This window comes from Sus scrofa, chromosome 1 (genome assembly GCF_054392235.1).
Source record: "Sus scrofa isolate SSC_HxYL_T2T_F1_AM1 chromosome 1, Sscrofa_HxYL_maternal_Yorkshire_Landrace_v2.0, whole genome shotgun sequence".
Classification (NCBI taxonomy): Eukaryota; Metazoa; Chordata; class Mammalia; order Artiodactyla; family Suidae; genus Sus; species Sus scrofa.
The window spans coordinates 87,323,614-87,339,662 of NC_139383.1; the positions used below are offsets into that span (position 1 = coordinate 87,323,614).

Here is a 16,049-nt window from a genome sequence, read left to right on the forward strand (position 1 = left end):
TCATCAGATACAAAGCAGATCCACCTTTAGTTATTTGCCTTACACACACACACACACACACACACACACACTTACACACACTTACACATGTATACACACTAAAGTGGCTTTATTTGAGCTCAGGGGTCACAGATAAAGAAAAAGGATGGTTCGATGAGAAGTTTTTCATATTAAGAAAATTGGGGTAGAAACATGGTTTGATGCAGCCTCTGCTTGAGTTAAAAGTAATTTAAATTGTAAGGGGAATGAGGTTTGTAGTAGAAGGTTTTGACTATTCATGGCAGCATGGATGATGGCAGCCTACTGCAGAGGAAGCACATAAAGAATCCATGTGTTCCAGACTCCAGATGGCCTCTGGTCACGGTAGCATGACCCATTTGGTCTATATCTGATAGAGAACAGATTTGAAGCTTGTCTTGGCAGAGGCTGTAGAATAAATGCAAGAAATGCTTACCTTTACTTGTGTCATTTGATTCTGGTTTAGTTTTGGGGTGTGAAAGTACTAGTCAACTTGGAGAAGTATACATTTTCTGAAACAACTTTACACGGCCGTTGTATGTGTGATGTTAGTTATTTTGAGTACTGTGTTTGAAACTGAAACATTACTAAAAATGAAATTGGTTCTTAAGATTATTACATTGGCATTTTAAGACTAAACAGTTTAAGAATTTTCAGTCTTTAAATTAATGGACAATAACTTTTCAACAGAGTTGTAGATTTGACTTTTTAATTATACTTTACTAAGTAATGTTTTAAAAACTTATTGCACAGGCTTTGCTTGGCAAATATGACTGTGTTTTAAAACTAAACTTCAAAATGTTTTTTAAAAAGTTAAGCTTTGCCATTTTGTTGTGCTTTAATTTTTCTTTTTTTTTTTTGATTGGCCACATTCACAACATACGGAAGTTCCTGAGCCAGGGATTGAATCTGAGCCACGGCTTTGACTGCACCACAACTGCAGCAGTGTCAGATCCTTTAACCCACTGCACTGGGCCAGAGAACCCACCCACACCTCTGCAGTGACCTGGGTCACTGCAGTCGGATTCTTAACTGCAGCAGCTAAACTCCTAAATTATTGTTATAGAGCGTCCTTACTTTTTGGTTTATGGAAACCTTAATTCTGAATAGAGTTTTGGGGATTTTTTTTTTTTTTTTAATGAACATAGTCAGATTATAGTGAATAAAATTTTGAAAAACAGTATTGCCTTTTATTTAAATGACAAATATGTGTTGATAATTGTATTGATAATACTAACTGAATTATTATCTAATTCTTAGGTGATTGACTAAATTGTGAATATAAGACACAGACTTCGAAGCATGTTCATTTATAGTTATTTAAGAGTAAACAGGCCACTGAGATTACTTTTGACCCTTAGTAAGATTCTATATTAATTTTATTATACTCTAATTACAAAGAAATCATAAGTAAGAGTCCTTCTAAGAATAGTTACCCAGCTTAGAGGATTTGACATGGAAAATGGTTGTATGGGTTCTATTAAGTTTGTAATCATAAAACCTGTGTGACAGTGGGGGAGCAACTAACGTTTTGAGAAGGAAACTATAATATAACAAAAAAGAAAAAGAAGATAGCACTTAACTCGGAATCAGGAGACTTGGGTTTTATTACTGTTTTGACTACTTTCTAAACATGTGACCCTAACTTTTGGGTCTCAGTTTTCCTTATTCGTGGATTCCTTACTTGTGAAATGAGGAAAATACTTAAATTTATTTGCTTGTGAAGATAAATAATTTTGAGAATACTTAGCATAAAATAAGTATTCCATATGTCTTTTTTTTTTCTTTTTTCTATGTAAAAGCTGTTAACAGTAAAACAAACAAACAGAAATGCTTGGAAAATATAAACTTGCTTTAAATTTAAAGAGTGTAGTTATAATTGAACCTACACTTTGGAATAATGGTAACAAATTTATAAATTAGAAGTTTAGAAGTTTTGAGAATTTTATGGGCTAGGTTTTAGTAATAGGCCTTATAGAGTGATTAAATAGTAAATAGGGTTTTTTTTTTTTAATGCTACAATAGGCCTAAAAATAAGAACTATGTTACATTAAGTTGACCTTTTAGAACTCAACCGTAGTAGAAAGCAGAAGTTGCTTGCCTTTCAGATCTGAAAAAATATTGAGAAGATCTGAAAAAATACTGAGAAGATCTGAAAAACTGTTTTAGAGCCAATCAGGTGTTCAAGACATAGGGATAAAGTGAAGACTGGGGTCAAATCAGATCATATTGGTGTCAAACATTAGGTGGATTTATTTTCATAAGGACTTTTTAAATACATTCTGGAGGAAGGATTGGCATTTCTAGGTCTCACAAGTAGTAGGAATGAATATATTGATCTAAATAACCTCACTTTGAAAAGGTCTTTTTTTTTTTTAATTTTTAATTTTTTTGTCTTTTGTTTGTTTTTTAGGGCCGCACCTGTGACATATGGAGGTTCCCAGGCTAGGGGTGGAATTGGAACTACAGCTGCAGGCCCATGCCACAGCCACAGCAATGCAGGATCCGAGCCATGTCTGTGACCTACACCACAGCTCATGGCAACGCCGGATCCGTAACCCACTGAGCGAGGCCACGGATTGAACCCGAAACTTCATGGTTCCTAGTCGGATTTGTTTCCTCTGTGCCAGAGCTGGAACTCCATGAAAAGTTCTTTAAAAAGACATCCAATTTTTTTTTTTCCCTATTTAGGTCTAGAAGGATTCTTTTCAAAATGAAAGGTCAACATGTAGTATGTAATGGGGAGTGTTATCAAAATAACAGCCAACCCTTTGTGTCAGGTACTGTGACCAGCTAGCTCCCAGCGTGGTGGCTACTGCCAGTCCCAGTCTTACAGAGGAGGACACGGACTGAATTTTTACCCCACTCAGCAAGTTTAGACCTAGGCTCTTGACTTTAGAGCTCTTAATCCAAATTACTGACCTTTTCTTTAAAAATTGAGAAGTTCTCATTGGTGTTATGGCTGGTAGCTTCCAGTTTCTTTATATTCTCTTCCCACTTGGTAGCACTTGGCATTTAACAATACCTCCCACAGATGATGGCAAAATTTTCTTGCTTGAAAAGGACAGCCATGTATATGAAGTGGCATGTCAAGCAGAACCAGGTTGCTTTAGCCAAAGATACAGGAAAATAAATCCAAAGAGCTCAGTTTCATCCTTGTTCCTTTCTTGTTCAAATTTTAGTTGATAATTCTATAAATGTCTTTTTTTTATTTTTTCTTTTTTAGGGCTGCACCTGAGGCATATGGAGGTTTCCAGGCTGGGGGTCAAATTGGAACTGCAGCTGCTGGGCTACGCCACAGCCACAGCAATGCCTGATCTGAGCTATATCTGTGACCTACGCTACAGCTTGTGGCAACACTGGATCCTTAATCCAGTGAGCGAGGCCGGGGGTCGAACCTGCATCCTCGTGAATACTAGTCCAGTTCTTAACATGCTGAGCCACCACAGGAACTCCATACTAAAAATACATATGCAGTCTGAGAAAGGAATTATGCAAATTTACGATTTGGGCCAGGATGGACAAAGCAAGAGCAGAGTTGCCTTTGTTTCACAGAATTCTTTTATCCCTGCTGCTGCAAACCAAGGATCATTCTTTCGATCAGGGGTGAGTAAACTATGGCTGCTGTGGGTAAATTGTGTGCAAGGCCCTTGAGCTAAAGTTACTACATTTTTAAAGAGTTGTTAAAAATGTATATACGTGGAGTTCCCATCGTGGCGTGGTGGTTAACGAATCCGACTAGGAACCATGAGGTTTCGGGTTCGGTCCCTGCCCTTGCTCAGTGGGTTAACGATCCGGCGTTGCCGTGAGCTGTGGTGTAGGTTGCAGATGTGGCTCGGATCCTGCGTTGCTGTGGCTCTGGCGTAGGCCGGTGGCTACAGCTCCAATTCGACCCCTAGCCTGGGAACCTCCATATGCCGCGGGAGCGGCCCAAGAAATAGTTTAAAAAAGACAAAAAAAAAATGTATATATGTGACAGAGATAGTAGCCCTCAGAGCCTAAAATTTTTATTGAAGTCTGAGCATTTTCAGAAAGTGTTTACTGACCTCTGCTCTAGATAATGCAGCATGATGTTTACAATAAAGATAGATTTGTTTAAGGCAGATTTTAACCATCAGTTATGGACAGTTGACCAAAGATTGTTGTTATCGTATCAAGTCATTTTTTTTCTTGTTTGTCTTTTTGCCTATTCTAGGGCTGCTCCCGTGGCATATGGAGGTTCCCAGGCTAGGGTTTGAATTGGAGCTGCAGCCGCAGGCCTATGCCAGAGCCGCAGCAATGCGGGATCCGAACCGAGTCTGCGACCCACACCACACAGCTCAGGGCAATGCCGGATTGTTAACCCATTGAGCAAGGCCAGGGGTTGAACCCGCAACCTCATCATTCCTAGTTGGATTCGTTAACCACTGTTCCACGATGGGAACTCCTCAGGTCATTTTCAGTTGGGATTGGAGGTGTGGGTGGAGATGTGAGAAGTTTGAAAAAGCTCTGACCAGCCTACTTGATTGAGGAGTGAATTTTATAGGGGTGGCATCAGGGTTTACATTCATTTAGTAGGCTCTTGCGTTTTAGTGGGAGGAGTTGAAGTGTTTATCAGAAGGGGCATAGATTGGAGCACTACTGATTAATGTGCATTTAAAAGACTTTTTAATAGTAATCATTAATTTTAGGGTAAGATTTAAGTTGTTGAATCTGCATATACCTTGGTTCTGACTTTGGGTTTAAAGTTTCTGTCTTGGAAATATTTAGAAAATTGGTCACTTTGATTTCCTTTAACCATTTTAGGAAAGAGTACTTACAGTTGTCATTACATCATTTATATTCTACTTCTAATCTTAGATTTTTAAGTGTTCCCCTTTACTTATAGGAATTTAGGCATTTGTGCAAGTTTGCTTAAATAATAAAAAGTCAACTTTTAAAACTTTTTTTTAGCTCAACTTAATGTGTTGAAAACTACTCAAAATGTCTACCTTATAGCTTTCTTGTACATTGATATATATTTATATGTGTGTATATGTATACACACACACATACATTTAGACATGGGTACTTCGTAGGAGGTTAAGGGGAAGGCAGTGTGATTGTGGCTCTGGAGTTAGACTGCCTTGGTTTGACTCTTATCTCTACCATCCACTGAATGTGTGTGACCATGGGAAGATTGTTTTATCTTTTTGTACCATTGTTTCTTTTTCTTTTTTTTTAAGGGCCACACCTGTGGCATATCTAAGTTCCTGGGCCAGGGATTGAATTCGAGCCATAGCTGTGACCTGGGTAGCAACTGTGGCAACACCAGTCCTTTAACCCACTGTGTCGGGTTGAGGATCAAATCTGTGCCTCCACAGCGATCTGAACCACTGCAGTGAGATTTTTAACCCCCTGTTGGAGAGCAGGAATTCCCATCATTTGTTTATTAATGGGAATAATAATAGAATATACCTCTCACAGTTATTAAAATTGTTAACTCAGCTTTTACAAGTAAAACAGTTACCACAAGGCCTAGTATTTAGTGTGCAGCCAGTATGTGTTAGCTGTATTAGTAGTTACGTTTATCACACTTGACTTCACAATTTGGTTGTACTTTTTATGTGTTGAATATCTTTTAAGAGCTTGAAAGCAGTTCTGGTCATGAAAAGTAATGGGTATATTAGAATTGAGAACGTCAAGTTTTGTTTTTCCCAAATAATGTATAGACAGTTACTGAGAATCCAAATATAAACATTTTGGATAAGGGATTTTATTACAATATCATTTCATGTTTTTCTTTTAATTATTTACTAGTAAACTAAAAAGTCCATTCAAACTAAAAAGCTTAGTATTATAGATACAGAATTCTTAATAATTTAAAAATTAAAAACTATATATGTATAGCCATGAGTTATTTTAATTCTTAAAAATTTGTTTTGTCTTTACATTTTAAATACTGACCGCAATGAATGGGTTAATATTCATGAAGAATAATATTGAGGAAAAAACAGTAGAAAAAAATAATTTTTATTCATTTTTAAAAGTACGTATTGGGTGTATGCATATATATGTGTGTGTGTATATATATATGTGTGTGTGTGTATATATATATATACACATATATATATATATGATGAATTTGGGACAAAAAGAGATGGTCCCTGTGCTCATGTAGTTTATGGTGCAATTGAGAAGAAAATCATTAAAACATTACATTATTAAATATATAATCATGAACTGGTACGTGAGTTAAGGAAAAATTGTTGAGAGTGTGCAACCAAGGTAGCACACCTAGACTGAACTGGGTGAAGGAAATTGATTTTCCTTTGAAGGGAAGCGCTGTAGCAAATAGATCTGGGAAAGAGGGTGTGGGGACAGGCAGAGCGTACACCGCATGGGAAAAGCATGTCAGGAGAGAGTGCAGGTAAAGAATGTGAAAGAGAGCCAGTGTGTCTAAATGTGGAGAGTGGGGGCTGTGGGGTGTAGGGCGATAGATGAAGCAGACAAATGGTAATGGACTCTGCATGTATTTCAGGACTTGTAGACCATGGTAAGGATTTGGATCTCCCAAGAGCAGAGAAAGCCTCTCAAGTGTTTTAGGTAGAGGTGACTTGACCAGATCTGTATTTTGGAAAGAGTATTCTAAATGTAATATAGAGAATAAAGTTGAGTGAGAAAGAAGGCTTCAGTGGGAGTGGCAGAGATGGGAGTTTATTGCAAAGATGGTTTGAACTTTGATTGTTATTATGGAGATGGAGACAGGAAGATGGGTTTAAGGCTAGGAAAGAAGAATATCAGTTGGACATGTGACTGCTTGGGTATTTGGAATGAGGCGGGAGGGAGGAATGGTCGGTGTGAAAAGTATGACTTCTTGATTTGAGGTTGAATAGATGGTGTTTCCAGTCACTAAGGTAGTGTATTGGGGGCAGGGTGTGGCAGCAGTGTTGACACAGGCATCATGAGTTCAGTTTGGGGTACGTTGAGTTGAGGAGGCTTTGGGATTCCAAGGAGAGGTGTCTTTTAAGAAAGTTTGATATGCAGGCCTAGGCTATAGATATAAATGTGTTCTTAGGTAGGACATGGACAAAGTAAATTGGCAATTTTAGTACAGTGCAGGGTGTTATGAGCCCCCAAACAGAGCAAGATAGTGGTAGGCCCCATATGTGTGTTTGGTGGGGGGAGGGAATTATAGCTTTCATTAGATTCCTACTTAGGTATAGGTATCAAGATATATTGAGTAATTAATGTATTAGTACTACAGAGTGCTGAGGAAGTAAAGGAATGTTTGGGAAGGAGTTTAATGTGCTATGAAGACACAAGGGGCAGAGGTAGTGTCATGGAAGCCTGAGACATGGAGGAGAGTGAGGTGTAAAGAGGTAAGGGTTACAGTTTCTAGTAGACAGGTCAGCTGCTGTATCAAAGCCAGAAAGCATGAGGAGTTTAGGAACTGAAAGTATCTCTGCTAAATTGAAAGTTGATTTTGAAAAATTGAAATATGCTAAATAATCGAAAGATTTAATTGGAAAAAGTGGATTCATAATGTTTTATTAAAAAGATACAGTTCTGCAATAAAGATTTTAGGTTCACTACCTGAAGTGTATTTTGAAAGAAGACCCTAAAACAGGACCATTATAAAACTAAATAAGTAATGAACTTTCTTGTTCAAGTAAAATTTTTAAAAGAAATTGTGATCATTTAAAAAAATTCACATCAAAATAATTATCATATACAAATTTAAAACTAGCAGGACCTTATAAATATTCTAGACTTTAAATTTTTAAGTAAATTAGGGAAGATTAAAATATAAATATAGTTCTAAGATTTTGTATTTTATTCTGAATGCCTTTTCTGTTTAATAGTACTAGTACCTGAAAAAGTATGTTTTGAGTCAAGATGATGTTATTACTAGGGAAAAAGGGATTCTATAGCTAAAGGAATTTGTGAAATTGTGCATTAAACATAATTAAATTTATCAGGATTTTTCAGAGCCTTTAATATCATTGTGCTTTTGTGACTCTACAAAGCAAAGATGTAGTGTGTATAATTTGTAGTAGAATTTCTTTTCCAGAAGTTTTCATTCTATTACTACTTATTGACCATCTCCTGTATGGCAGACTCTGAGCTATTTTAAATTATCAAAGTATGACAGTATAGCTCATGTTGTCTCTGACAGTATATTATGATAAAAAGTAAGGTAGGTTCCTCTTAATTAGTTTCAGCCTAGAAGAATGACTATCAGCTAACTTTTTAAAAATATCATTTATGGTTCAGCAGTTGGAGTATAACATACACTGTAAAATGGAGTGAAATGATTTAATCTCTCACCCCCAAATCTGTCTTTTCATAAGGAATTCATATTAAAATGCCATTACTAAGTGGACTTTTTTAAAGTTGTCATGTCTTTTTAGGCTCTTGGCTATGACAGTTTCTGAGACTTTCCTTGTTTTTTGTTTGTTTGTTTGTTTGTTTGTTTTTTGTCTTTTTGACTTTTCTAGGGCCGCTTCCCGTGGCATATGGAGGTTCCCAGGCTAGGGGTCAAATCTGAGCTTCCAAGCTAGGGGTTGAATCTGAGCTGTGGCCACAGCAATGTGGGATCCGAGCCTCGTCTGCAACCTACACCACAGCTCACGGCAATGCCGGATCATTAACTCATTGAGCAAGGCCAGGGCTAGAACCTGCAACCTCATGGTTCCTAGTCGGATTTGTTAACCACTGCGCCATGATGGGAACTCCCTCTGAGACTTTCCTTGTTATTTATTTTTTTAATGGAGGTGAAATTGATGTAGAGTAGTATTTTAGTTTCCGGTACCCAGCATAATGATTGGATACTTGTGTATATGGTGAAATGATCACCGTAGTAAGTCTAGTTAACATCTGTCACCATTATGTAAAGCATTTTTTTTTTTTTTATTATGAGAACTTTTTACTCTTTTAGCAACTTTCACTTGTGCAATACAGTATTACTATTGTTATCATGCTCTTTATTATACCCTCATGACTTATTTTATAACTGGGAGGTTTGTACGTTTGGAATCCCTTCCTCATGGGAGTAGATTAAATGGTTAAATGGAGTCAAAAGGTACAAGCTTCCATTGTTTAGAAAAACAAAGGAAGAAAGAAAACACTAAGTAAACTAAAGAGACAATTCTCAAACTTTTTCACCTTACCACCTCTTTACATTGATAAAAATTATTACAGTTCCTTTGTTTATGTGGATTATAATCTATTCATATTTATCATTTAAAAATTAAAGCAAGTTAATTTTTTTTATTTAAACATAAACTCATTTCAGGTTGATATAAATGAAAGATTTTTATAACATAATTATTTTCCAAAACAAATTTGTGAGAGGAGTGGCATTGTTTTACACTTTGGGGGATGTTTTATGTCTGGCTTAATAGAAGGCAAATTCTTATATCTGCTTCTACATTCAGTCTTTTGGAACATCACATATCATGTGGCCTCTGGAAAACTTACAGTACACTCACAAGAAAATGAGAGTGAAAAAGCAATTTAATGTATTAGTCATAATTTTTACCTGAGAAATCCCTAGGGGTTTCCAGAACTGAAAACAGCTGCACTAGAATATTTAGGTATTAAAGTGAGAAATTTTTTGTAATTCGATAACCTAAAGTGAAAAAAATAGTGTACTTTTTCCCTAATTTAATTCTTGTTACGTTATTGTGCAGATATTGTCTAATTACTAAAAGGGATGGATAATAAAATATTAGCATTTCATTTCTTGATTTCAAATGCTGGCATAAATTTAGCAGTACTTTGAAGTTGTTCCAAAAGTGCTCGGACTTTTTGCAGTTGATAAATTTATTTTATAAATAGTCAAAACTTGTTTAAGAATTGGAATTTGGCCTTTTTCTCTGTAAAATTTTGGAAAACAAATTGCAAAATTCAGCATAGAGATTATATAAATGTTTTAAATTTTGTAGTGAGAACATGAACTGTCAAGTTTCTTTAATCTTGAACTGTTTTGGGGTTTTATATGAAAGGTCTAGAACATTTATTATGTTTAATATTTTTTGTTGTTGGAAGTTTTGGTATTTTTGTTTTGTTTTGTTTGATGGCCGCATCTGCAGTATATTGAAGTTCCTGGGCCAGGGATTGAATCCAATCTGCAGCTGTGATCTGCACTGCAACTGCTGCGATGCTGGATCCTTTAACCCACTGTGTCATGCTGGGAATAGAACCTGCACCTTCACAGGGACCCAAGCTGCTGCAGTCAGCTTCTTAACCCACTGTGCTACAGTGGGAACTACTGTTGGAAGTTTTTGAAAATTAAAATTTAAAACTGAAACATGCCATTTTAGGTTATAACGCTATATATTTTTTTCATTGTACAATATTTGCATTGACTAGGATCTGTTATAACATGCTATATTTAGGTTACATTAATTCTTTAGCATTTTTCCTCTTCAGTGAATTAAATTGTGATTGGGTATCTATTCTGTGATTCAGGTGGTTTTAGAGAATAAAAGTGAACTTTTGCCCGGAGTAAAATGAAATATTGACTAGTCAGAACAAACTATATTTTTGAAGTATATTTACTCTAAAGAATTTTATCACTTTATTTAGCAAATATTTTATATGTCTTCCATATATTAGGTGAAGTATTATAGACATTTAGCACCTGATCACTTGCTGCAAATATGTCATCGACTAGGACCTCTTCTTGAACAAGAAATTCCACAAAGTGTTCCTGGAGTACAAACTTTATTAGGAGCTGGAAGACAGTCCTTGCTACGCACAAATAAAAGTATGCAAAATTTCTCATAGAATTTAGACATTCTTCTTCTTGCTTTTTGTCTTTGTGCCCTGACTTTATGCATTAACCATGTGTGTGTTTCATAGGCTGCAGGCATGTTGTGTGGAAAGGATCTGCTCTGGCTGCATTGCATTGTGGAAGACCACCAGAGTCACCGGTTAACTATGGTAGCCCACCCAGCATTGGTGAGTCGTTTGATATCCTCTTGGTGAAGAGCTTTTGCAGATACAAATGTTTTTTACTTGCTGTGGAGTCAGAGCATTTCATATTGTGTACAATATCATTCATGAAGGAAAAACTCAGATTTTTTTTCTTATGTTAGTCATCTGTAGTGAAGAAGTCATAATATGTAATTATGGACTGTACATATTTTACCTGTCTAGGCTATTTAGCTCATTGGTATTTTTACAAAAGTGTTTGCTAAGATGTATATCAGGTTGATTTAGTGGGCAACAGTTTTATAATATAGATTAATTATAATGGTGGAAAAACAAAAATAGTTTGGTTATTCTTTAAATCATAATGCATTTTTTTGCCTTTAAAATTTCAAAGAAGGAACACTGATGCATATAGGGCTTCCTCCTGAAGTTACCCCTTTTAACTCTACTCCTTCCAGGTCTTTGTCTTACTGTAACAAGTCTTCTTGCTTCCTGTGTCTTCTCCTTCTCTCCCTTTCAGGTTACACTGTGTAACACTGTAATATTCTTGTTAAATTCTAACTGCAGTGTTACTCTTCACAAGGTAGTATACGAGGTAAAGATATTTTTATGATGTTTTAATTCTTTTACCACCAAATCTGTACTTTTGACTTTCAGAGACCTTCGTATTTTCAATCACAGCCTCTTCTTTTATCCACACTCTCCTGCCTATCCAGAATGTTATTCTCCCTGTCTTCCACCTGTCCAAATTCTACTCATTTCTTTTCTGGGTACTTACACTGATCATCTATAGTACAGTTTTGTATAACTTGTTTACTGTTTATGTAGTATATCTTTTTCTGTTGTTTTACTTTCAGCCTTTTGTATCTTTTTATTTTCTATATCTTAAAAACAGCACAGAAGCAGTTTTTTTTTTTTAATATAGTATGACAATTTTTGTGTTTTATCTGGGGCATTTTGTCTTTTACATGCATTTATTGATATATTTGGGTTTTAATCTATTGCTGGTGGGAAGATGATCTCTTTCTCTGGTTGTTTTTAAGATTTTCTCTCTCTTACTGGTTTTCTGCAGTTTGACTGTGATGTGTTGTAGTGTTAATTTTTTTCTATTTATCAATCTTGAGATTTATTAGGGTTCTTGAATTTGTAATTTCCTTAATGGCATTGGAAAATTGTCAGCCATTCTCTTGTAAAAATATTGTTTCTGCTCCATTCTCTCTCCTCTTCTCCTGGATTCCAGTTAAACAGATGCTATACTTTTTCACCTTATCTCCTCTCTTACTCTTTTATGTTTTATATCTTTTATCTGATGTATTCTGGATTATTTTCTCTGAGCTATTTTCCAAAGGTATCCTATGTTTGTGTGGTCAGTAATCATAAATGACCTTTTTTTTCTTTTTTAACATAAAATTGTCCTAGTTAAATAATGGTTTCTGTATATTCTTATTATAATGAACAACTATTAAAACAACAACAACTTTGAGACATTAGTGTGTATTTGTACTTAGAAAAATATACTAGGGGGTAGAACAGTTTTCTGGAAAGAAAGGGAAGGTAAATTTAATGGGAGTTTCTCCTCTAGGGAAAAGTTTATCCTTTTGAAAAAATTCAGATTCCATATAATAAGGCGAATATGTGATGTCATTCTTTAAACCCTTTGGTAGCAATGAAAGTGCAAAAATGATTGATAGTGATTGTCAATGATTATCAAAATGACTATCAAAAATGGTAACTTCTCTCATAAGATTTACTATGTAATTACTATATTCCAGGCACTGCTTTAAGCATTTTCCATTTATTTTCTCTTTTAAAACCTTAAGTGGTCTGTAAGCTGGAAATTTGGAAAAAGAAATTGAGGGATAAAAAGGTTTTGGTGACTTAATCAAAGTCACACATTTAGTGAGTTGTGAAGCCAGACTGATTCCCATTATGCTATGCCTTATTCCCAATAAGCTAAACTTTCAAATAGTAACACTTGGCTCCTCAAGAAAGCTGGTATTATTAGACACTTTTTGGAAAGGATACCAAATGTTTTGTGAAATCAAATAAAAATATCTTATGCCAGGTCAGATCAGTAAATAATGCTAACATGGATATGAGGTATAAATACAGCAAAAAAAATCTTGAATTTCATTTCGCATCAGAGAAATGTAATTGGCATATTCAAATAATAGAATTAATTATCAAGCAGGTAATTGTTATACCTTTCTGAAAGAGTTTATTTCATTTTTAACATTTAAGATAAGTTTTCTTTCCTTAAGATAAGTTTTCAGAACATTAGTTCTTTTTTTTGTTTTGTTTTGTTTTTTGTTTTTTGGGGTTTCTTTTGTTTTGTCTTTTGTCCTTTTAGGGCCGCACCAGATCTGAGCTGCGTCTGCAGCCTACACCACAACTCAAAGCAATGCTGGATCCTTAACCCACTGAGCAAGGCCAGGGATTGAACCTGCAACCTCACGGTTCCTAGTCAGATTCGTTTCTGCTGCGCCACGATGGGAACGCCAGTTTTTATTTTTTATTTATTTTATTTATTTATTATTTTATTTATTTATTTATTTATTTATTTTTGCTTTTTAGGGCTGCACCTGAGGTTCCCAGGCTAGGGGTCAAATCTGAGCTGCAGCCATCGGCCTATGCTACAGCCACGGCACCATATTTCTTTTATGTACCTGTACTAGAATGCCAATTTTATCTTGTTTTGTACTTGCATATAGTTTTTGTAGTTTCTGAAGAGAAGCTGGACTTCACTTATTAATAATCATAGTTTAGTGTCATGTCTCATAAGTTCACTTTGATGACAATCAGGGTATCATCACTGCTATAAAATTGTAAATAGGGTGGTAATGGAAATAAAAATTGATCAAGCTTTTTGACAAAATAGGTTGCCTGCATAATGGTAGTATATCATTTCAAGTTATCACAGAGTATGAGTCAGAAGTTTTTTGTTTTTTTTTTTTTAAAGTTATGAATGTTTGTAGTACTTATTTCTCCTTTTGTTAATCCCCTGTCTCCAATCTCATTCCTCTACCCTAGGATTTAGCTCTAAACTGGGATTTCTTAACCTCAGCACTGTTTAGAGTTTGGGCAGATAATTCTTTTTGTAGATGGTTATCCTGTGCATTTTAGGATGTTTAATCAGCATCCCTGCCTTTTCCCATTAAATGCTAGTAGTAGCTCCTCTTCCGCAATTGTGACAGCCAGGGAAGTCCCCAGATACTCCCAAATGCTGGACAGGTAAGACTGCCTCCAGTTGAGAACCACTGTTCTGAACTTTCTCTAAAGCAAATATGATCGTGTCTTGCCTTCTTTTAACCCTGTGACTTTGAATCATCTCAACCCTGTAATGTGGCTCACAAAACTGAGCTTTTCCCCCTTTTCCTCACCTGTACCTTGTGCTATAGCTTTGCACAACAATTGGGCAGTTCTTAAAATCATCCAGAGTCTCTTCATCCCTTGGCCTCTGCTCATGTTTTATTTCTCTCTGCAATGTCCCTCTCTTTTTTTTTTTTTTCCAATCTGTGAACATTTATCTATCTGTCCCTTAAAATCTAAATGTAACCAGGCAGAATTAGTGCTTACATTTACTTCTTCTGAAACTTTTATCATATAGTCCTGGTATTTATTTACCTTTGTTTTGTCTACTAGGTCCTGGAGGTTAGAAATTCTGTTTTAGTGCTCGGTATATAGACCCAGCTCCTCAGCATTAGTAACTAGTAAATAAAGAGGCATTGAGCAGTTGATGTAATTGATGATTTGAGGTGAGACAAGAAAAGTTCAGAAGTTGGTGGGAGGGTAAAAAAATAGTTTGTTGAAAGAAGAGAAAGACTTGGTACAAGGAGAGCTTTGTGGTAGGGAAAAACTCCAGAAACTGATTTTTAGGAAATTGAGGTTTATTAGTAAACTGAGTTATCAATTCATTATGTATATTTGGAGTATTAAAATCCATACTTGTATAATTTTGAAACCAACTCGAGCTTATCTCAGTGTTGTCTCATCCTTTTTTATTTTGTTAAATGCTTATAAATCCTGACTGCTTTTGTATCTCTTATTATTTGATCCAAATTGTGAAAATTGAACTGAAATTCAGTTCTTAGGGTAGGAGAACCAAAGTGGTTGGCTCCTTTCCAGCCCTTTAAAACTTCCTTGAATAATGTTTTCAAAAGCAAAAAAAAAAGCAAGATCCCACTAATCCATTGCTATCACTAGCTGATATCTCATTTTCTGTGGAAGAATTGTGGAGGTACTTGGCATGGCAGTGTTTACTTTCATAGCTACTAAGAAATCCCTGGTATTGTCTTTTCTCCCACCTCTTTACCCATATTAATGTCTGTTTTCAGTTACAGTTTATTCTGCATTTATTTGCCTATACCCTACATCAATAGTGAGTGACATGGGTCAGGAGAGAAGAGAGGAAAGGAGATATATAGATACATTAAGGACATTTTTAAGTTAAATTTGGAGGTTCATTTAATGCATGTTCATCTCGTGAAAAAAGATTGAAATAAATTAAAGCAGTTTTTTTGCTAATTGCCTTATTTGTGTTTTTCTTAGATTTACCTTGTTAGCCAAGTAAACTTTTTATCTCTAGGTTTTCCACTTTTCATCCTTTGTGCTGTTTTGCCTAGATACTTCCATATCTTTGTTGTTTACTTGTTGCAGCAAGGTTACAGTCTTGGTAGGTGGTGATAAGGAATATTGGGGAACCTGATTCTTAAAAATGTCTGTGTGTAAGGAAACAATTTTGCCTTGAAAAACAGCTGTACAACACAAACATACAGTTAACGCTAAAAAGCATGTACGGTAGTTGCCCCTTTTCCTTGGTGGATTATTCTTTGACCTCTGGTGTATACCTGAAACTGCAGATAGTACCAAGCCCTGTATATTACTGGGTTTTCCTATATATATGTATCTATGATAAAATTTAAAAATTAGGCACAGTAAGAGATCAACAACAATAACTAATAATAGAACAATTGTAATATTATACCCTTGAATAATGCAGGCTTTAACTGAGCCTTGAATAATGCAGCCTCTAACCAAGGCTCTGGCTTCCCACCACCCCACAATAGTGTAGTACTATATAAGTACTTACTGAAAAAATCCTAGTAAAAGGGGATCCGTGTTGTTCAAGAATC

General features: G+C 35.6%; 1 protein-coding gene across 7 annotated transcripts in view; it reads left to right on the forward strand.

Moving 5' to 3' along the window:
- The window catches only part of PHIP (pleckstrin homology domain interacting protein), a 130,528-nt gene that overhangs the window by 6,584 nt on the left and 107,895 nt on the right, over positions 1-16,049 (forward strand). For all 7 annotated transcript variants that reach the window (XR_014807727.1, XM_021092177.2, XM_021092190.2 and 4 more), the window contains 2 exons: positions 10,600-10,750; positions 10,846-10,944. Coding sequence is in view for 4 of the 7 variants with exons in the window: in XM_021092177.2 (XP_020947836.1) it covers positions 10,600-10,750; positions 10,846-10,944 (250 nt within the window). In the remaining 3 variants the exon portion in view is untranslated. The remainder of the gene's footprint in view (positions 1-10,599; positions 10,751-10,845; positions 10,945-16,049) is intronic.